At 44.4% G+C, this 18,395-nt stretch overlaps 1 protein-coding gene across 2 annotated transcripts in view; it reads right to left on the reverse strand.

Annotated features, from left to right (window-relative positions):
- Nucleotides 1–5,890: 5,890 nt before the first annotated feature.
- Nucleotides 5,891–18,395, reverse strand: part of LOC106580280 (SET-binding protein) — a 163,150-nt gene continuing 150,645 nt past the window's right edge. For both annotated transcript variants that reach the window (XM_082966337.1, XM_082966336.1), the window contains exons 5-6: nt 17,243–18,290; nt 5,891–10,702 (exon numbers count right to left, since the gene is read on the reverse strand). In XM_082966337.1, coding sequence (XP_082822463.1) covers nt 10,233–10,702; nt 17,243–18,290 — 1,518 coding nt within the window. In that variant the 3' untranslated portion in view covers nt 5,891–10,232. The remainder of the gene's footprint in view (nt 10,703–17,242; nt 18,291–18,395) is intronic.

Here is an 18,395-nt window from a genome sequence, read left to right on the forward strand (position 1 = left end):
TCAGGACCTCAGACCTGACAGAGCTTGAGAGGATCTGCAGAGATGAATGGGAGAAACTCCCCATATACAGGTGTGCCAAGCTTGTAGCGTCATACCTAAGAAGACTCGAGGCTGTAATCGCTGCCGAAGGTGCTTCAACATAGTACAGAGTAAAGGGTCTGAATACCTTCAGTATGCAAATGCGATATTTCCGTTTTACATTTTTTATACATTTGCACAAATTTCCCAAAAACGTTTTTTCTTTGTCATTATGGGGTATTGTGTGTAGATCAATGAGGAAAAAACGATTGAATTAATTTTAGAATAAGGCTGTAATGTAACAAAATGTGGAAAAAGTTAAGGGGCCTGAGTAATTTCCGAAAGCACTGTATGTGTGGTATGATTGCTAGTTAGCCTATTGCAGATCTGGACAAACGATCCACCTACCACTATTGTCACTATGAATGGTGGGTAGAGGGCAGGATAGACCGTTAGACTGGTAGACTATACTGACCTGTGAAATAGTAAAAGTTAGCACATGGAAAAGCGTAGTGCATAAGGGAAGTAGCAAAACACCTTGATATAGGGGAGGCGCATGCAAGCAGATTATGAAATTTGGCTCGGATGGGCGGCAGGTAGCCTACCAGTTAAGAGCATTGGGCCAATAACCAAAATGATCAAATCAAATCAAATGTTATTGGTCACATACATGGTTTTAGCAGATGTTATTACGGGTGTAGCGAAATGCTTGTGCTTCTAACTCCGACAGTGCAGTAATATCTAACAAGTAATATCTAACAAATTACACTACATATACCCAATACACACAAATGTAAGTAGGAATGAATTAAGACTATATACATAAGGACGAGCGATGTCAGAGCGGAATGGACTAAGATACAGTCGAATAGTATAAAAAACAGTATATACATATGAGATGAGTAATGCAAGATATGTAAACATTATTAAGTGACTAGTGTTCCATTCCTTAAAGTGGCCAGTGATTCCTAGTCTATGCCTATAGGCAGCAGCCTCTAATATGATGGCTGTTTAACAGTCTGATGGCCTTGAGAAATAAGCTGTTTTTCAGTCTCTCGGTCCCAGCTTTGATGTACTTGTACTGACCTCGCCTTCTGGATGATAGCGGGGTAAACAGGCAGTGGCTCGGGTGGTTGATGTCCTTGATGATCTTTTTGGCCTTCCTGTGACATCGGGTGCAGTAGGTGTCCTGGAGGGCGGGTAGTTTGCCCCCGGAAATGCGTTGGGCAGACCGCACCACCCTCTGGAGAGCCTTGCGGTTGCAGGCGGTGCAGTTGCCATACCTGGTGGTGATACAGCCCGACAGGATGCTTTCAATTGTGCATCTGTAAAAATGTGTGAGGGTTTTAGTTGACAAGCCAAATTTCTTTAGCCTCCTGAGGTTGAAGAGGCGCCTTCTTCACCACACTGTCTGTGTGGGTGGTCCATTTCAGTTTGTCAGTGATGTGTACACCAAGAAACTTGAACCTTTCCACCTTCTCCACTGCGGTCCTGTCGATATAGATAGGGGGGTGCACCCTCTGCTGTTTCCCGAAGTCCACGATCATCTCCTTTGTTTTGTTGACCTTGAGTGAGAGGTTTTTTCCCGGGCATCACACTCCCAGAGCCCTCACTTCCTCTCTGTAGGCTGTCTCGTCATCGTTGGTAATCAAGCCTACTGCTGTTGTGTCGTCTGCAAACTTGATTGAGCTGGAGGCATGCTTGGCCACGCAGTCATGGGTGAACGTACCCTTGTGGGGCCCCAGTGTTGAGGACCTAGTTGCACAGGGTGGGGTTCAGACCCAGGGCCTTGAGCTTAATGATGAGCTTGGAGGGTACTATGGTGTTGAATGCTGAGCAGTAGTCAATAAACAGCATTCTTACATAGGTATTCCTCTTGTCCAGATGGGACAGGGCAGTGTACAGAGTGATGGCAATTGCATCGTCTGTGGATCTATTGGGTTGGTAAGCAAATTGAAGTGGGTCTAGGGTATCAGGTAAGGTAGAGGTGATATGATCCTTGACTAGTCTCTCAAAGCACTTCATGATGACAGAGGTGAGTGCTACAGGGCGATAGTCATTAAGTTCAGTTACCTTTGCCTTCTTGGGTACAGGAACAATGGTGGTCATCTTGAAGCATGTGGGGACAACAGACTGGGATAGAGAAAGATTGAATATGCCCGTAAACACACCAGCCAGCTGGTCTGCGCATGCTCTGAGGACTCGGCTAGAGATGCCGTCTGGACCGGCAGCCTTGTGAGGGTTAACACATTTAAATGTTTTTCTCACGTCGGCCTCAAACCCCTGAGTTGACTAGGTTAACAATCTGTCGATGTGCCCTTGATCAAGGCACTTAACCCTAATTGCTCCTGTTAGTCGCTCTGGATAAGAGCGTCTGCTAAATTACTCAAATGTAAATGTAAGAAATTATATAGTAAAAGAGCAAACACGTTAAAAACACGTCAACCCGCAATGACAGACATGCGCCGCAACAACCTCTTTCTACAACACAGACATGCGCCGCAATGACCTCTTTCTACAACACAGACATGTGCCGCAATGACCTCTTTCTACAACATAAACATGCGCCGCAATGACCTCTTTCTACAACAGACATGCACGGCAATGACCTCTTTCTACAACAGACATGCACGGCAATGACCTCTTTCTACAACAGACATGCACCGCAATGACCTCTTTCGGGACCTGCTGATCCCGCGGGAAACCTGCGGGAATGCAGCCCTCTGACATGACCAAATATCTACTCTTCCGCCAAAAATGTATAGATATTCTCCCACTCTTATGAGTTTAAAAGGAATTGACTGGTCTACAAAATATGGTGGAAACTCCCGCTGGTCTGCTTAGGCCTACAATGATCGTACGTCCTTAATATAAGGAGATATGAGCAAACGCAAAAAGCATCTGGTGGCACCTTCATTGGGGAGGACGGCTCATAGTAATGGCTGGAACGGAAAATGGAAAGGTATCCAACATATCAAACACATGCTTTCCATGGGTTTGATACTATTCATGACATTCCAATCATTGTTATGAGCAGTCCTCCCCTCAGCAGCCTCCTGTATGTGTTCCCTGAGGGGGATCATTCATAATATGACTGTGGTATTCCCGAGTTTAATGACCAGACATTGAAATGGGTTTAGAATAGTTGAGGAAATGTAATTGATGTGAGAATTCAGATTAGGGGGAAATGAGAATGGACCAGATGAAGCCAAGGGCTGCAGATGAAAGATCCAGGTGTGGACTCTGTAGTTGTGGCTTGGAGTCATCAGGCCATGGTAGTTAGGCTGCTGTGGTGATGGGAATCCCCCCCAGCAGTTCCTTGGAAGAAACTGAGAGAACCTATAGATAGAATGTGGAGGGCTGCAAAGCTTGTTAAGGCTAGTAACGCACAATGCCGCGAAGCAGAACAAAGAGGAGGAACAGGCGTTTGGTCAGGTTTAAGTAGTGGTGGCAGTGGTGATTAAGGAGAGTGAGGACAGGTGTGGCATCTGATTAGCAATGAGAAGCAGCTGATGTTTGTTGAGGAGTTGCGTTCAAAGCAACTAGTTAAAGTGTTGCAAACACAGCCAGGTCGTTCAAGATAGAAGTCGAAGTTGGACATCTATCCATGTCCTGAGGACGTTTGGAAATGCACTCACTGTTGCTACTATGGCAACAGTGAGCGATATTACCAGCAAGTAGGGTTTTGCTAGGACGTTTAGCACTGACAAAAAGACAACTGATTAACGTATCTGAAGAACTGATCTGAGAGGAAGAGAGAGAGAGAGAGAGAGAGAGAGAGAGAGAGAGAGAGAGAGAGAGAGAGAGAGAAAAATGAAGTATGCTACTAATATAATTTAAATGGATCTGCTCATGAAGGCTCAACAAATGCACAACACACACATGAACGTGCACACACCAAAAAGACGACTCCACTCACCAAACTGCCATGAGTCATGCTGTCACCGTGGCAACAGTAGCCATCACTATGCAGAGCAGATTGCTCCTGATCAGAACAGGACAGGTAAAAGCAGATAGCTCCACAGTGAGCATCCACCACATTACTTTCACCAATCCTATGTTTTCTGGTCAAATATTTTTGACACCCTAGGTTAACTCCTCCTGCTCAGCATCTTTCCTTTTCTCCAAATGTCAAATTTGGAAGTTAAGGGTAAAGGTTTTGGATACAATTAAAACATTACGTTTAGGCATTCATTCCTAATGGTTAAGGTTTGGGATTGGGATATAACAAAAAAAAGATCATTGGTGTCTACCCCTGGGATTGAATATGTGACCTCGGATCCAGAGTCATGGGATTATCCACCAAACCTTAGCAAAGCCCAAGCCTACTTGATATTGATAGCACTCACTGTTGCCCATAGTGGCCAGTTTTGAAGGCAATCCTGATGTCCTCAGGACATGGACAGACGTCCAATTTCAAAGTCAATCTTGAGCGATCTGCCTGGTGGACAGTGATGGTCAGGGTATAGTTAAATTTCTTACCACCAGAGGTCGTCTCCAGTCTCTCTGCTGTGTGGACCACAGAACTGAAAAGCCAGAGTCAAAAGGGTTTGCATCCCAAACTGCACCCTATTCCCTACACAGGAGGCTGCTGAGGGGATTGGCTCATAGTAATGTCTGGAACGGAGCCAATGGAATGACATCAAACATATTGAAACCATGTCATAGATGTATTTGATACTGTTCCACCTATTCCGCTCCAGTCATTACCACGAGCTCGTTCTCCCCAAGTAAGGTGCCACCAACCTCCTGTGATTCCTTGTATAGTGCACTATTTTTGATCAGGTCATATAGGGCTTTGGTCAACAGTAGTGCACTATATACAGAATAGGGTGCCATTTGCAATGCACTCTACTAGAGAACAGGCCCAACTCCCAGTACTGACCAGACTTCAACAGTCTGTGGTGATGGAGTATATTATTATGGTGTTTTGACCTTCACTTTTCAGTTCTAAAAGAGACGCAAATGTTTAGTACATCTATCCTTTAACCCTGTAACCTTTCATAAAGGCAGATTCGATCTGTGGAGAGAGTTGTGGTAGTCAATAGATGGCAATGCTAGAAATCACTTCATCTGTTACGAAAAAATACTAATTGTTGAGTTGGTGAGCTATGTGTTATTTATCTGCTGGTAGAGTTATGATTTGATGTTTTAAATGTGTTAGGTGCCTGACCCTAGGGTAAAGAGGAGTGCACTGACCAGTGCAAGCATTGTGATCAGTCAAACATGGGCTCCTGAGGGGAGATTTAAGTGTGACAGCACTACATTCCAGAGTTCAATCAGAGGAATGATTTTAGCGCAATAACACCGGTGCCAACATTTCCATCAGCACTACACCAAACGCACAGACACACATTTGGGCAGTTCACACTGCAACCATGGCAACAGGAGAATTTTACAAGGTGGCAGCGGCCAATGGTAAGGCACTTCCCTCTTAGCCTACACCAATCACAGAGTGGCCTGCAGCCCAGCCTACCCTGCACAGCTCTTGATGAGCTAACAGAGGGCGAAAGTAGAGGGTATCTACTCTGTAGGTTACGCTAATAGCGAGGACATTATGCGCGCGTGTGTGTTGTAATGTAGGTGTGAGAGTAAAATGTAAGTGTGAGACTGTGTGTGATCCTCTGCAAGCTAGTAGAGTGTGGAAATGTGTGTATGCATGTGTGTGTGGAAGTGTGACAGAGTTGTGGGTCTCTGCAGCATTGCACAGCTTACTGCAGCCATCTAACACGCACGAACGCACGCACGCAGAGAACTGGTCAAAAGTAGTAGACTATATAGGGAACAGGGTGCACTTGGAACACACACCGATGTTCCCCTGTGGAAGGTTACCTCAATAAGAGGTCAGAACAAACACATCAATGACATCATCAGCTTTCAATAAATTCATTTATTATTTCACACAATGAATAACATGAACAAGTTCAACTGTATTTCATCTTAATAAGTGCCCAATGCTGCCAGCCAGGAAAACGGTAGCAAAAGAACAAGCTTTTCCTCAGAGAAAAGAAATAAAAAAAATAGACTACAAGATCATGATAGGTAAACATGACCAGAAGCATGCCAGCAGACATGGATATACATATACATTGCATGTATATGTGCATATTACATATATCTGTATATGAGAGAAGGCAAATACAAAATATGTGTACATTTACACATACATACTAAGAAGGATATATGCATATGCATGCCCATCTAAGTATTTACTTATTTCTATGTCAAATATTTGCAATTTTTTATATTCATACAATGTACAAAAATGCTTTATGAATTAAAAATCCATTACAAAAAGAAACATATCAAACAATGTACAAGTCTTGCTCCAAATTCAATTGAAATTCAACTTCTCCGCTTGTCTAAAATATTGATGAATACAATCAAGTGGAGCATGCAAATAAAGGAAAACCCACTAGTAAAAAGGTTCAAATACACTATGTATACAAACTCAAATATGTCAACACAGTTAAGAGCTCACTTTGTGCTCTTGCAAAGTACATTTATTGGTTTCCTCATCGACGCTTCATCTGCATGTTCAGCTTTGAACAACATTATAGCGTAGAAACACAACATATATGTTAATGAATACACATATTAGTAGAGACTGTGGCTGCTTCTCACATAACTCCATATTTTCCATATAGTCTTCTGTAGTAGTAAACTACTTAGGGTGTAGGGAGTGATTTGAGATGCATGCAGTATGATTCAGCTCCAGTGGCTGTATTGGACTAGTCAGACTGGCCTAAGTGTGGAGGGGTAGAACTCTTCCCTAACCACTGATCCAGGACCAGATGTTCTTTCATCCCCCTGATAATGAAAGTTATGATTTAGGGTTGGGTGATCTGACCCTGGATCTGTGGTTAAGGGCAACTTCTACTTGTAGTCATACCAGCCATACAGTTGGACCAGAGTGAATACAGAATCCAGTACACAACAGGGAACGTAAAACCCACCTTGACCGTACTGGACCATGCGGTCGGTCTCTGTGTGTAGTTAAAGCAGAGGATCAGAACAATACTAGTCAGCTGTAGAAGGCACCGGAACATCGGCTGGTAGAGAAACAGACAGATCCCAGTGGCTTAACTCCAACATCAGAGACCAACCATGGAATACTGAGCTGCCAAGCTTGAAGTCTATAGACCCCTTAGACTGCAACTATACCAAATCTAGACCCCTTAGACCAAACCTAGACTACCACTAGACCACACTCAGACACCCAGACCCTAGAACCGGTTAGAGAGATCCAGGCCTCCTGCGAAAGGTGTAGTTTGGTTATGAGATCCAGTTCAGTCTCTGCTCTCTCTAAGTGGCCTAGAACTGACACACACACTGACAAGGACAGGTGTATATTTGGTAATGCCCTCTGAGCACGTGGTCTGAGTACGTGGTTTGGTAATGCCCTCTGTGCACACACACACACACACACACACGCACTTCTGCACTAGGCACCAATTGGCTGAGGGGAGTATAGCTGCTAGCCAATGGGGGTTCTTGGTCTTGGCTGAAGTGCAACAAGAGTCATTATTATAGGCTGGCACAGGTCCTGGGATCTTAACCTTGCTATGACTGTTTGATGAAAATTCTAATTGATGGATAGAGACTGACTAAAGGGCTATTGCTGGTTCTAATGTCTAATGTTGACTAAGATAGGTCAGTGTTCTAGGATGGGCTTAGGTTGGTTGAGGGGATATGCCAGCATATGTAGCTGAGGCCAGTTTGTATCCATGCAGGCAGAACACAACAGAACAGACTATTTACAACAGATAAACACTTCACTACTGGAGCTTGACTTCTGATTAAGGCAGCACTGCAGGGAGCTGCAGTCACTAAAGTTGACATGAAATGATAGTCACTTTCTGCACAACGCTTTACAAATTATTACTGATATTATTCACACTTCTGGATACATGACTGCATGTTTTATTGGGTAAATAAGACACTTATTTGTCTATGTGGAAGGGTGGACTCCTCAGACAGCTCAGGCCAGACCTGATGCATAGCAAACAACTACGTAAGACAGCATGGTTCCCACCAGAACTCCCCTGGCACAGCCTGCACGCCCACAGCCCGGGGGGCCTGGTTCCATTTAGATCCAAGTCCACTTTCCCTTGCTCCTACCACCTCTGCTCCTCACAGCTCAGATATGAAAATACTGCATGGTGATGGATCCACCTGTCTCTCTAATAGAGTGCTTAACAGAGCTCTTTATCTGTTCAATCCAAAGAGCCAGGGGTGAGCATAAGGGGCGTGGAACCTGAAATGGAATCAGGCCTGTTGTACGTATGGCTGCAAAGGGACATAGGTAGTGCCCGTGTTGTGGTGGCTAAGACACACATGTCGAAAATGCACAATCGTTAGTACATGGTTTCAATCTCAGTGACTTCTCTACATTTTTAATTCCCACAGAATGAGATGTGATGGTTTAAGAAACAAACATAAGGCACGTGCAGAACTGCTGGAGCTGACAAGAACCTCCCAGAGAGAGGAGAGGCTTCCCAAGTTTACATTAGACATAGGTCCCAATGAAATACATACCTACTGCTATTTTATGAAATACTGAAAACATTCTAGCTAGCTAGCATCTAATGTCCTGTGTGTTTAGCTGTAGAATGAGAACACTGACAACCTCACACCTGTCTGACAAGTCTGTGAAACACGTAAAACTCGGAGACTTTGGTTCCCTATTCCAATACTTAATTGTTGTTTTTCTACCACTACTCAGATAGAAACCATCAGAGTACCACACACTGATCATTAGTCCTCCTCCAGCTTCACTATCCAATCAAATCTCAGGCTTGGGCTTAGGTTTGACGCCATTGGCTGAGCATCCTGCATATTCAAATGGTTTAAATTAATGCACGTTTCTGAATGGATGTCCACCATTGAAGTCAAGGCCAAATCGTAAGGCTAGAACAAGCATGTAAGTGCTGACTTTGATTAAATGTAAGTGTATGTTTATATAGCAAATTAAAACCAACTTTAAAGGTCGACATTGGGCACAAAAAAATGGTCCAACCCCTCCTCTTTCTCAATTTTCAAACAGAAATGAGGTGTTGGTGGTTCATTGACGTGTCATTCTGTTCTTACGCTACGACTGACGTAGCTAGTTTGTTAGCTAAGCTAGCCACTGTAGCTAGCCAGTATCTCCTCCATGTGTAGATGTCATTTCACAGGATTTGTTTTTGGACAGAAGCTCTAGAGATCGGTAGGAAATGGCACTTCTTTAGCCAAATATCTTATCTATATATTCTTTTGTTGCATTAAATGACCTGGTATGATGGAGCATTGATCAGTTATACAGTTAAAAGCCGTTATCTTTGTGTTTTTGCCCAAAGTTGACCTTTAAGGTTTCACCAAACACCCCTGATATTCCCATGTATGTGATGACCTTCTTATATACACAGAATAAATGAATGGATAGACGTGGTTCCTTCAGTCTGAAAACAAACATGTCTTGAGTCACATCCAGGTCTATTTTTGGTTATAAAACCACAATCCCCACATTTATGGACTATGGTACAACATTTCAGTTTGATATGAGCCAGTACATGTAAATGGGCTGTATTCTGCGGTGTAAAAGGCAGGTAAAAGTAGAGTATGTTCCTATGTACAGTTAGATCATAGCTGTAAAGGCCAGGGAGGCTCAGTCCAGCATATTGCCTTTATAGTATCTCTGCGGCGGGGGGGGGGGGCAAAACTAAGCAGAGCTGCACAATATCATATTAACCAATCACCACCCCCTGTCTGCTGGTAAAGGTGTGGCTATTGCCACATTCAGATAAAGACTATCATAAAGTACCATTGTATTTCATATCGTATAGTACCATAGTATCATACAGTACCTTATCAAATAGTGCCATATAGTATCAGATATTGTACCATAAAGTACCATACAGTATCATATTAAAAGTACCGTATGCATCATTGTTTCACATACATGTATGGTAAGTGTCATTGTCCGTCTTCAGAAGGAACACTCGTTCAGAGTGCAACACTGTTGCTCTTCTAATGTTACTCCAGAGAGACCTACTGCAGTCACACCCCTTACATCCAATCATAGAAGAGAAACAGACAGGCCAATTGGTCAAAGTGCACAGAGGTCCCAGAATTGACGTCTGTTTTGGCTGCTAAGGCCAGTGTTAGCTCCTCTCACCAGCTCTCTGATAGGCCAGAGCTCATCTGTATCGGCAACTGTCCTGCTGTCTGATTAGCTAATGAAACGCCATATCCCCTCCCTCTTCCTTCCTGGGTCTACCCCTGCGTTTCCCTCCTCTGGTCGGTAGGGGCACCAGAGAACGTGCTCTGTGAACTACCGTCTCAATAGCCACTGAGATTGAGTCGTGATTGGAAAACTCCAGAGGCTGGGGGGCGGGACTTGGTCTTAAGCTCCGCTTGCCCGGTAGGTCCACACACCTCTCCAGCACCGGCATCCCAAAGCCCCTCCCTATGTCGCTCCCGTAATTGTTGGGTTCAAATTCATCAATGGGGTGTTTCCGGGGGCGACCAGGTCGCCTTTTGACAACGTTGTTGCCGGTCTTGGCCTGGCGCTGGAGACGCTTCACACGCAGGATCTTCTGCACGTGCTCAAAGCTCCTCTGATTGTTGAGAGAACACATCCTCCTGACCTCACCGTGGATCTGTTCCACCTCATGACGCTTATATCTCCTCTTACCTGGAACACCTGAGAGAGAGAGAGAGAGAGAGAGAGAGAGACACAGGGAGAGAGAGAGTGATAGAAAGAGAGAGAGAGCGAGAAAGACAGAGAGAGAGAGAGAGAGAGACCAAGAGGGAGAGAGAGATAGACCGAGAGAGAGAGAGAGAGAGACCGAGAGAGAGAGAGAGACAGGGAGAGAGAGAGCGATAGAAAGAGAGAGAGAGCGAGAGAGACAGAGAGAGACCAAGAGGGAGAGAGAGATAGACCGAGAGAGAGAGAGAGAGAGAGAGACAGAGACAGAGACACAGGGAGAGAGAGAGTGATAGAAAGAGAGAGAGAGCGAGAAAGACAGAGAGAGAGAGAGAGAGAGAGAGAGAGAGAGAGAGAGACCAAGAGGGAGAGAGAGAGACAGGGAGAGAGAGAGCGATAGAAAGAGAGAGAGCGAGAGAGACAGAGAGAGAGAGAGAGACCAAGAGGGAGAGAGAGATAGACCGAGAGAGAGAGAGAGAGAGAGAGAGAGAGAGAGACCGAGAGAGAGACCGAGAGAGAGAGAGACCGAGAGAGAGACCGAGAGACCGAGAGGGAGAGAGAGAGAGAGAGAGACACAGAAAGACCGACAGAAAGAGAGAGCGAGACAGACAGACAGAGGAGAGAGAGAGGAGAGAGTTAGATGTGGGACCGCACTTTGACAATGTAAGATGGAGAAGGGGGGGGGGGGGGGGGTTACAAGACATAAATCAGCTGTTTAACAGTTAATGAAACAAAAGCTACATTAGGGGGTTCACAAGACAATGTTACCAAGAAAGAATTGTCTTGAATACCAACAAAAAGCCCACATTGCTGCTCATTGAAATATTTTGTTTTTTGTTTGAGTTCCTTCCTGCTAATTTCCGCCATATTCAGGCCTGCCTTGCCGCTGAAACAGAAGTAGAGATTCCATCCTGTGCTAAAGAGAGGAGATAGAGATGGATAGTGAGAGAGACAGAGAAAGAGATTGATGAATAGCGAGAGAGAGAGGAGCTTCCATTCTGCTAGCAGGAAACCCACAGAAATGTGTCCAGCCATTAAATGTGTCGCTATACAACAGTGTTTCTACGCATCTGGAGCACCGGCTGGCAAACAGGCCAGACACACGCACACGCACCACAGATAATAACACAAATGCACACACAAGCAGGCACACACACACACAAATTCAGCATAAGATTGGCTGAGCAGAGGAAACTGGAGACATATTGTTTCCTTCGTGCTGATGAACTGGGAACTCTGCCCTTCATACACACAGCTCTTTCTCTTTCCACCCCCCCTCCCCCCCTTCTCTCTCCACTATCTCGCTCTTGCTGTCTGGGAAGGACTTCTGGCTTTCTCGTTCAATGGGTTTTGAGAAGGAGACGAGGATAGAGGATGTGAGGAGTATGCAATTCAGATCTTCTCTCCCTCTCTAGCCCCACCCCCTCTTCTCTGGGCAGTGTTCCCAGATTGAACCAAAGCCAAAATGGAGGAATAGCACAATCAGACACAACAGGCCCAAAAACAGCCGCCTTTAAACGCGCCTGCTCTCTTCCTCTCTTTACCTCTCTCTACCTCCTCTCCTATTCAGTGTGGTTTCTCAGTATTTCAGGGTTTTCCTCCACATTGTTCTAAGCTGTGACAATGTAACAGTACTAACTAACCACTAAGGCTAACAAAGCGATAATTAGACCAAAATACATTTGAATGACACACAAATTAATTCATATTGAATCCATCATTGGTCTTCATAGCTATCAAATGCTTGCTGATGATTTTAAAAGACATTAAAACGTTTCGTCCAAACTCTAGTATTGTAAACATGCCCAATGGTATTGAGATAAGACCTGCATCATAATACGATCATGATAACGTATAAAGCCTCCTGTCCATAGATTCTCTTCTACTGAGACAATACACTAGCACTGAGTAGTAGCAATTTGTGAGGCACAGAAACACACAGACACGCACGCGGACACACACACATGGACAGGAATTTATGAGATGCATACACTGAGTGTACAAAACATTAGGAACACCTTCCTAATATTGAGTTGCACCAAATTTTGCCTTCACAACAGCCTCAATTCGTCGGGGCATGGACTACAAGGTGTCGGAAGCGTTCCACAGGGATGCTGGCCCATGTTGACTCCAATGCTTCCCACAGTTGTGTCAAGTTGGCTGGATGTCCTTTGGGTGGTGGACCATTCTTGATACACACAGGAAACTATAGAGCGTGAAAAACCCAGCAGCGTTGCAGTTCTTGACACACTCAAACGGGTGTGCCTGGCACCTACTACCATACCCTGTTCAAAGGCACTTAAATCTTTTGTCTTACCCCTTCACCCTCTGAATGCCACACATACACAATAAATTTGTCAATTGTCTCGAGACTAAAAAAATCCTTCTTTAACCTGTCTCCTCCCCTTCATCTAAACTGATTGAGGGATCAAATAAGGGATCATAGATTTCACCTGTCATGTTTTGTACACTCAGTGTATTAGCATCATAAAAATGATTACCTTCAGCAGTACTTAGAGCTCAGTATCTATAGTTCTGTCTCAGTCCAGTGGACAATAAAGTTACTGGTCTGAGGTCAGTTCTGTGTCCTGTTTAACTATTTAAGATTTTGGTATGGCAAGCTGATCCTAGACCTGTGTTTAAGGTACACTGCTATCCAGAGCTTTTAGCCAACTGCAGGAGGATGAATTATATTGTGTGCGTGGGTGTGCACACATACACAGAGAAAATCACTTTCATTAACTCCGTAAAAAGGATGACCTGCTTTTATGCAAATGATGGTGAGAGATTGCTGTCAGGTGCAGTTGAACCTGCTGATTAGTGGGAGCAGACACACAGTTCTAATCAGGCTCAGATAAACATCAAATCACAGGGCGGAAATGATTTAGAAACACCCAATCACAGGGAGGAAATGATTTAGAAACCTTCTATCACAGAAGGAAATGATTTCGGAACATTCTATCAGAGGGAGGAAATGATTTCGAAACATTCAACCAAGGAGGAAATGATTTCGAAACATTCAATCACAGGGAGGAAATGATTTCGAAACATTCAATCACAGGAGGAAATGATTTAGAAACATTCAATCACAGGAGGATATGATTTAGAAACATTCAATCACAGGAGGATATGATTTAGAAACATTCAATCACAGGAGGATATGATTTAGAAACATTCAATCACAGGAGGATATGATTTAGAAACATTCAATCACAGGAGGATATGATTTAGAAACATTCAATCACAGGAGGATATGATTTAGAAACATTCAATCACAGGAGGAAATTATTTAGAAACATTCAATCACAGGAGGAAATGATTTAGAAACATTCAATCACAGGAGGATATGATTTAGAAACATTCAATCACAGGAGGATATGATTTAGAAACATTCTATCAAGGAGGACATTTTTATTTTTATTTATTTCACCTTTATTTATCCAGGTAGGCTAGTTGAGAACAAGTTCTCATTTACAACTGCGATCTGGCCAAGATAAAGCAAACCTTTGCTCTCTTAAATAATTATGAATCGATCCACCATAGTGCACAAAAACAACACTTGTTACAGACTATTTTACACAGTTACACATGGAATAAACAAACATAGTCCATAATACAATAGAAAAAGTCTATATACAGTGTGTGCAAATGAGGTAGGATAAGGGAGGTAAGGCAATAAATAGGCCATAGTGGCGAAATAATTACAATATAGCAATTAATGATTTAAATGATTTATAAACATTCAATCACAGGGAGGAAATTATCTAGAAACATTCAATCACAGGGAGGAAATGATTTAGAAACATTCAATCACAGGAGGAAATGATTTAGAAACATTCAATCACAGGAGGAAATGATTTAGAAACATTCAATCACAGGGAGGAAATTATTTAGAAACATTCAATCACAGAGAGGAAATGATTTAGAAACATTCAATCACAGGAGGAAATGATTTAGAAACATTCAATCACAGGGAGGAAATGATTTAGAAACATTCAATCACAGGGAGGAAATGATTTAGAAACATTCAATCACAGAGAGGAAATGATTTAGAAACATTCAATCACAGGAGGAAATTATTTAGAAACATTCAATCACACAAGAGTGGAGAATAATATACGTTTCAGATCAGTGTGTCTGTGTGTGTTTTAATTGGGCTAGGGCTGGTCTGTGGCCGTAGCAGTAAGTCATGCTGGTGTAGAGAGGAGAGAGGGAGACAGGGAAGAAGGAGTAGAGAGAGAGGAAGGAGAGAAAGAGGAAGATGGGGAAGAGGGAGTGGAGAGGGAGGGAGGAGAGACGGGGAGGCTGGGAAGATGGGGGAAAGAGGGGGAACAGGGAGAGGAGAGAGTGAGGGAATAAAGAGAAAGAAGGGGTATACCCTGTCTAGAGCAGTAGAAGAGATGGAGGAAGGGAGAGTGAGAAAAAGGGGTAGAAGAAGGGAGTTAGAGAGGGGGGTAGTGTGTGCGTGAGTCATCTCCCATGGGACCCCTGGGGAGGGGGATGTAATCTAAGTGAGCCCCTGGCTTCTCTCCCCCTCCGCTGGACTAGGCCCCACTCATTAAAGTCCTGGCTGGTAGCCAGCTCTGTTAACACAGCCACTGCCTTTTACTGCCTGTCTGGAGAATAGAAATCACAACCTGGGAATCATATATCTCTGGGACCAACCATTGGCAGGCTGAGAGGGAGGGAGGGAGAGATTGGTGAATTATAGACCTCTCCACCCATGCGTTTCGTTCTCTCTCTCTGGCCAGATGTGCTCGCTGCACTCAGAATACAGAATGTACCACAAACACATTTGTTCAGTATTTGGTGCTTTAGGAGCTGACTGCCTCTTTGTCTGCTGTAGGCTTACACATGTTCAACTGGCTGCTTGAAAACTGGGAAGACACCTTAAAACACTATCCACATCATATATATACATTTGATGTAAAAACAGAATAATAAGCAGCTACTGAAATTGTTTTCCACTATCGGGACAAGAATTAATGCATGTACTGCCTCAGTACAACAATATATTTTGAGCTAAATCTGAACAATCAGATATCTGGTGAGAGTGGAGCTGTGTTACAACATGGTAATAAGCCTGTTACTGTCAGTAATACGTTGTTACCTGTTAGAGTGGAGCTGTGTTACAACATGGTAATAAGCCTGTTACTGTCAGTAATACGTTGTTACCTGTTAGAGTGGAGCTGTGTTACAACATGGTAATAAGCCTGTTACTGTCAGTAATACGTTGTTACCTGTTAGAGTGGAGCTGTGTTGCAACATGGTAATAAGTCTAATAGAATAGTAATAGGTTGTTACCTGTTAGAGTGGAGCTGTGTTACAACATGGTAATAAGCCTGTTACTGTCAGTAATACGTTGTTACCTGTTAGAGTGGGGCTGTGTTACAACATGGTAATAAGCCTGTTACTGTCAGTAATACGTTGTTACCCGTTAGAGTGGGGCTGTGTTACAACATGGTAATAAGCCTGTTACTGTCAGTAATACGTTGTTACCCGTTAGAGTGGGGCTGTGTTACAACATGGTAATAAGCCTGTTACTGTCAGTAATACGTTGTTACCTGTTAGAGTGGAGCTGTGTTACAACATGGTAATAAGCCTGTTACTGTCAGTAATACGTTGTTACCCGTTAGAGTGGGGCTGTGTTACAACATGGTAATAAGCCTGTTACTGTCAGTAATACGTTGTTACCTGTTAGAGTGGGGCTGTGTTACAACATGGTAATAAGCCTGTTACTGTCAGTAATACGTTGTTACCTGTTAGAGTGGAGCTGTGTTACAACATGGTAATAAGCCTGTTACTGTCAGTAATACGTTGTTACCTGTTAGAGTGGAGCTGTGTTACAACATGGTAATAAGCCTGTTACTGTCAGTAATACGTTGTTACCTGTTAGAGTGGAGCTGTGTTACAACATGGTAATAAGCCTGTTACTGTCAGTAATACGTTGTTACCTGTTAGAGTGGAGCTGTGTTACAACATGGTAATAAGCCTGTTACTGTCAGTAATACGTTGTTACCTGTTAGAGTGGGGCTGTGTTACAACACGGTAATAAGTCTAATAGAATAGTAATAGGTTGTTACCTGTTATAGTGGGGCTGTGTTACAACATGGTAATAAGCCTGTTACTGTCAGTAATACGTTGTTACCTGTTAGAGTGGGGCTGTGTTACAACATGGTAATAAGCCTGTTACTGTCAGTAATACGTTGTTACCTGTTAGAGTGGGGCTGTGTTACAACATGGTAATAAGCCTGTTACTGTCAGTAATACGTTGTTACCTGTTAGAGTGGGGCTGTGTTACAACATGGTAATAAGCCTGTTACTGTCAGTAATACGTTGTTACCTGTTAGAGTGGGGCTGTGTTACAACATGGTAATAAGCCTGTTACTGTCAGTAATACGTTGTTACCTGTTAGAGTGGAGCTGTGTTACAACATGGTAATAAGCCTGTTACTGTCAGTAATACGTTGTTACCTGTTAGAGTGGGGCTGTGTTACAACACGGTAATAAGTCTAATAGAATAGTAATAGGTTGTTACCTGTTATAGTGGGGCTGGAACTGTGGAAGGACTCTCCTCTTTCATGGATCTTCTCTTTCCTGGCATTGTGGAACGACATCACCCCTTCCTCTCCGAACACTGCTAAGCCCCTCCTTCTGCCATGCCCACTGCCCTCCTCTTTCTCCTCCCGCAATCTGAAAAGGTCAGAGGTCAAATCTGGCCGCAGTGATTGGCTGCTGTAGTTGCTCACGAAGCTGCTCACTGGCTCTCCGGACGTGCGTTGGCGAAACTGGACATGGTCCATAGAGAGAGAAGAGAGAGGGTTCGATGCAAACATCGCTCCCCTGGATCCCCCTCTAGAGCCTCTCCCACCCCCCCTTTGCTTCTCCTGACGCTTCTGGTTGGTCATCTCCCACCTGTCAGTCAGCAGGTTGAGCAGCCCATTGGTCTTGGCACCGCTGAAGAGCCCGCCCAGCTCTTGTCTGTCATGGGGTGAGAGGAGGTTGGTTTCTTCCTTATGTTTGTGTTTGTGCTTATGTTTCCTCTTGTGGAGCCTCACCCCTCCAAGAACTCCACCACCCAAGGATCCCAGTCCTTCTCCCCGACCAGAGGAGCCCTGCAGTGGGCCGCTAGATGCCTGGAGCTTGGAGTGGCCCCCAGAGTGGAACTTCGGAGGGGGGACGGCAGGCCTCATGAAGGGGGAGGGTGGTGAAGGGCCGTGGGGATGGTGGGGAAGGTAGAGGGGGGGTGATGGGGCGTAGTAGCCCAGGCTCAGAGGCGGGGCATAAGGCATGGCATATGGTGCATAGTAGTTCCCCCCCGCCAGCGGATACCCAAACCCCTGGACAAAAGGCAGCTTGGATGTGATTGGCTCGCTGGTTTTGGCGGGCCGGCCGCGCCTCCTCTTGGCCTTGAGCTCGGCGGTCCTGCGAAGGTACGGGGCGGGGTCACAGGGGTAGGGGTCATAGGTCAGGGGGTAGTAGTGATGGTGGAAGTTGAGGCGGAAGATGGAGGGGTAGGGGTGCTGGGGGTAGCAGGATGCGTAGCGTCGGTGAGACACATGTAGCTGCTGCAGCTTTACCACCACCTGGCAGAGGAGAGGAGGAGAGGTCATATCAGTACTGGATAATACATACAGTCCAGAGGAGAGGAGGAGAGGCCATATCAGTACTGGATAATACATACAGTCCAG

Source organism: Salmo salar, chromosome 20 (assembly GCF_965601325.2).
Source record: "Salmo salar chromosome 20, fSalSal1, whole genome shotgun sequence".
In the NCBI taxonomy this organism is placed as follows: Eukaryota; Metazoa; Chordata; class Actinopteri; order Salmoniformes; family Salmonidae; genus Salmo; species Salmo salar.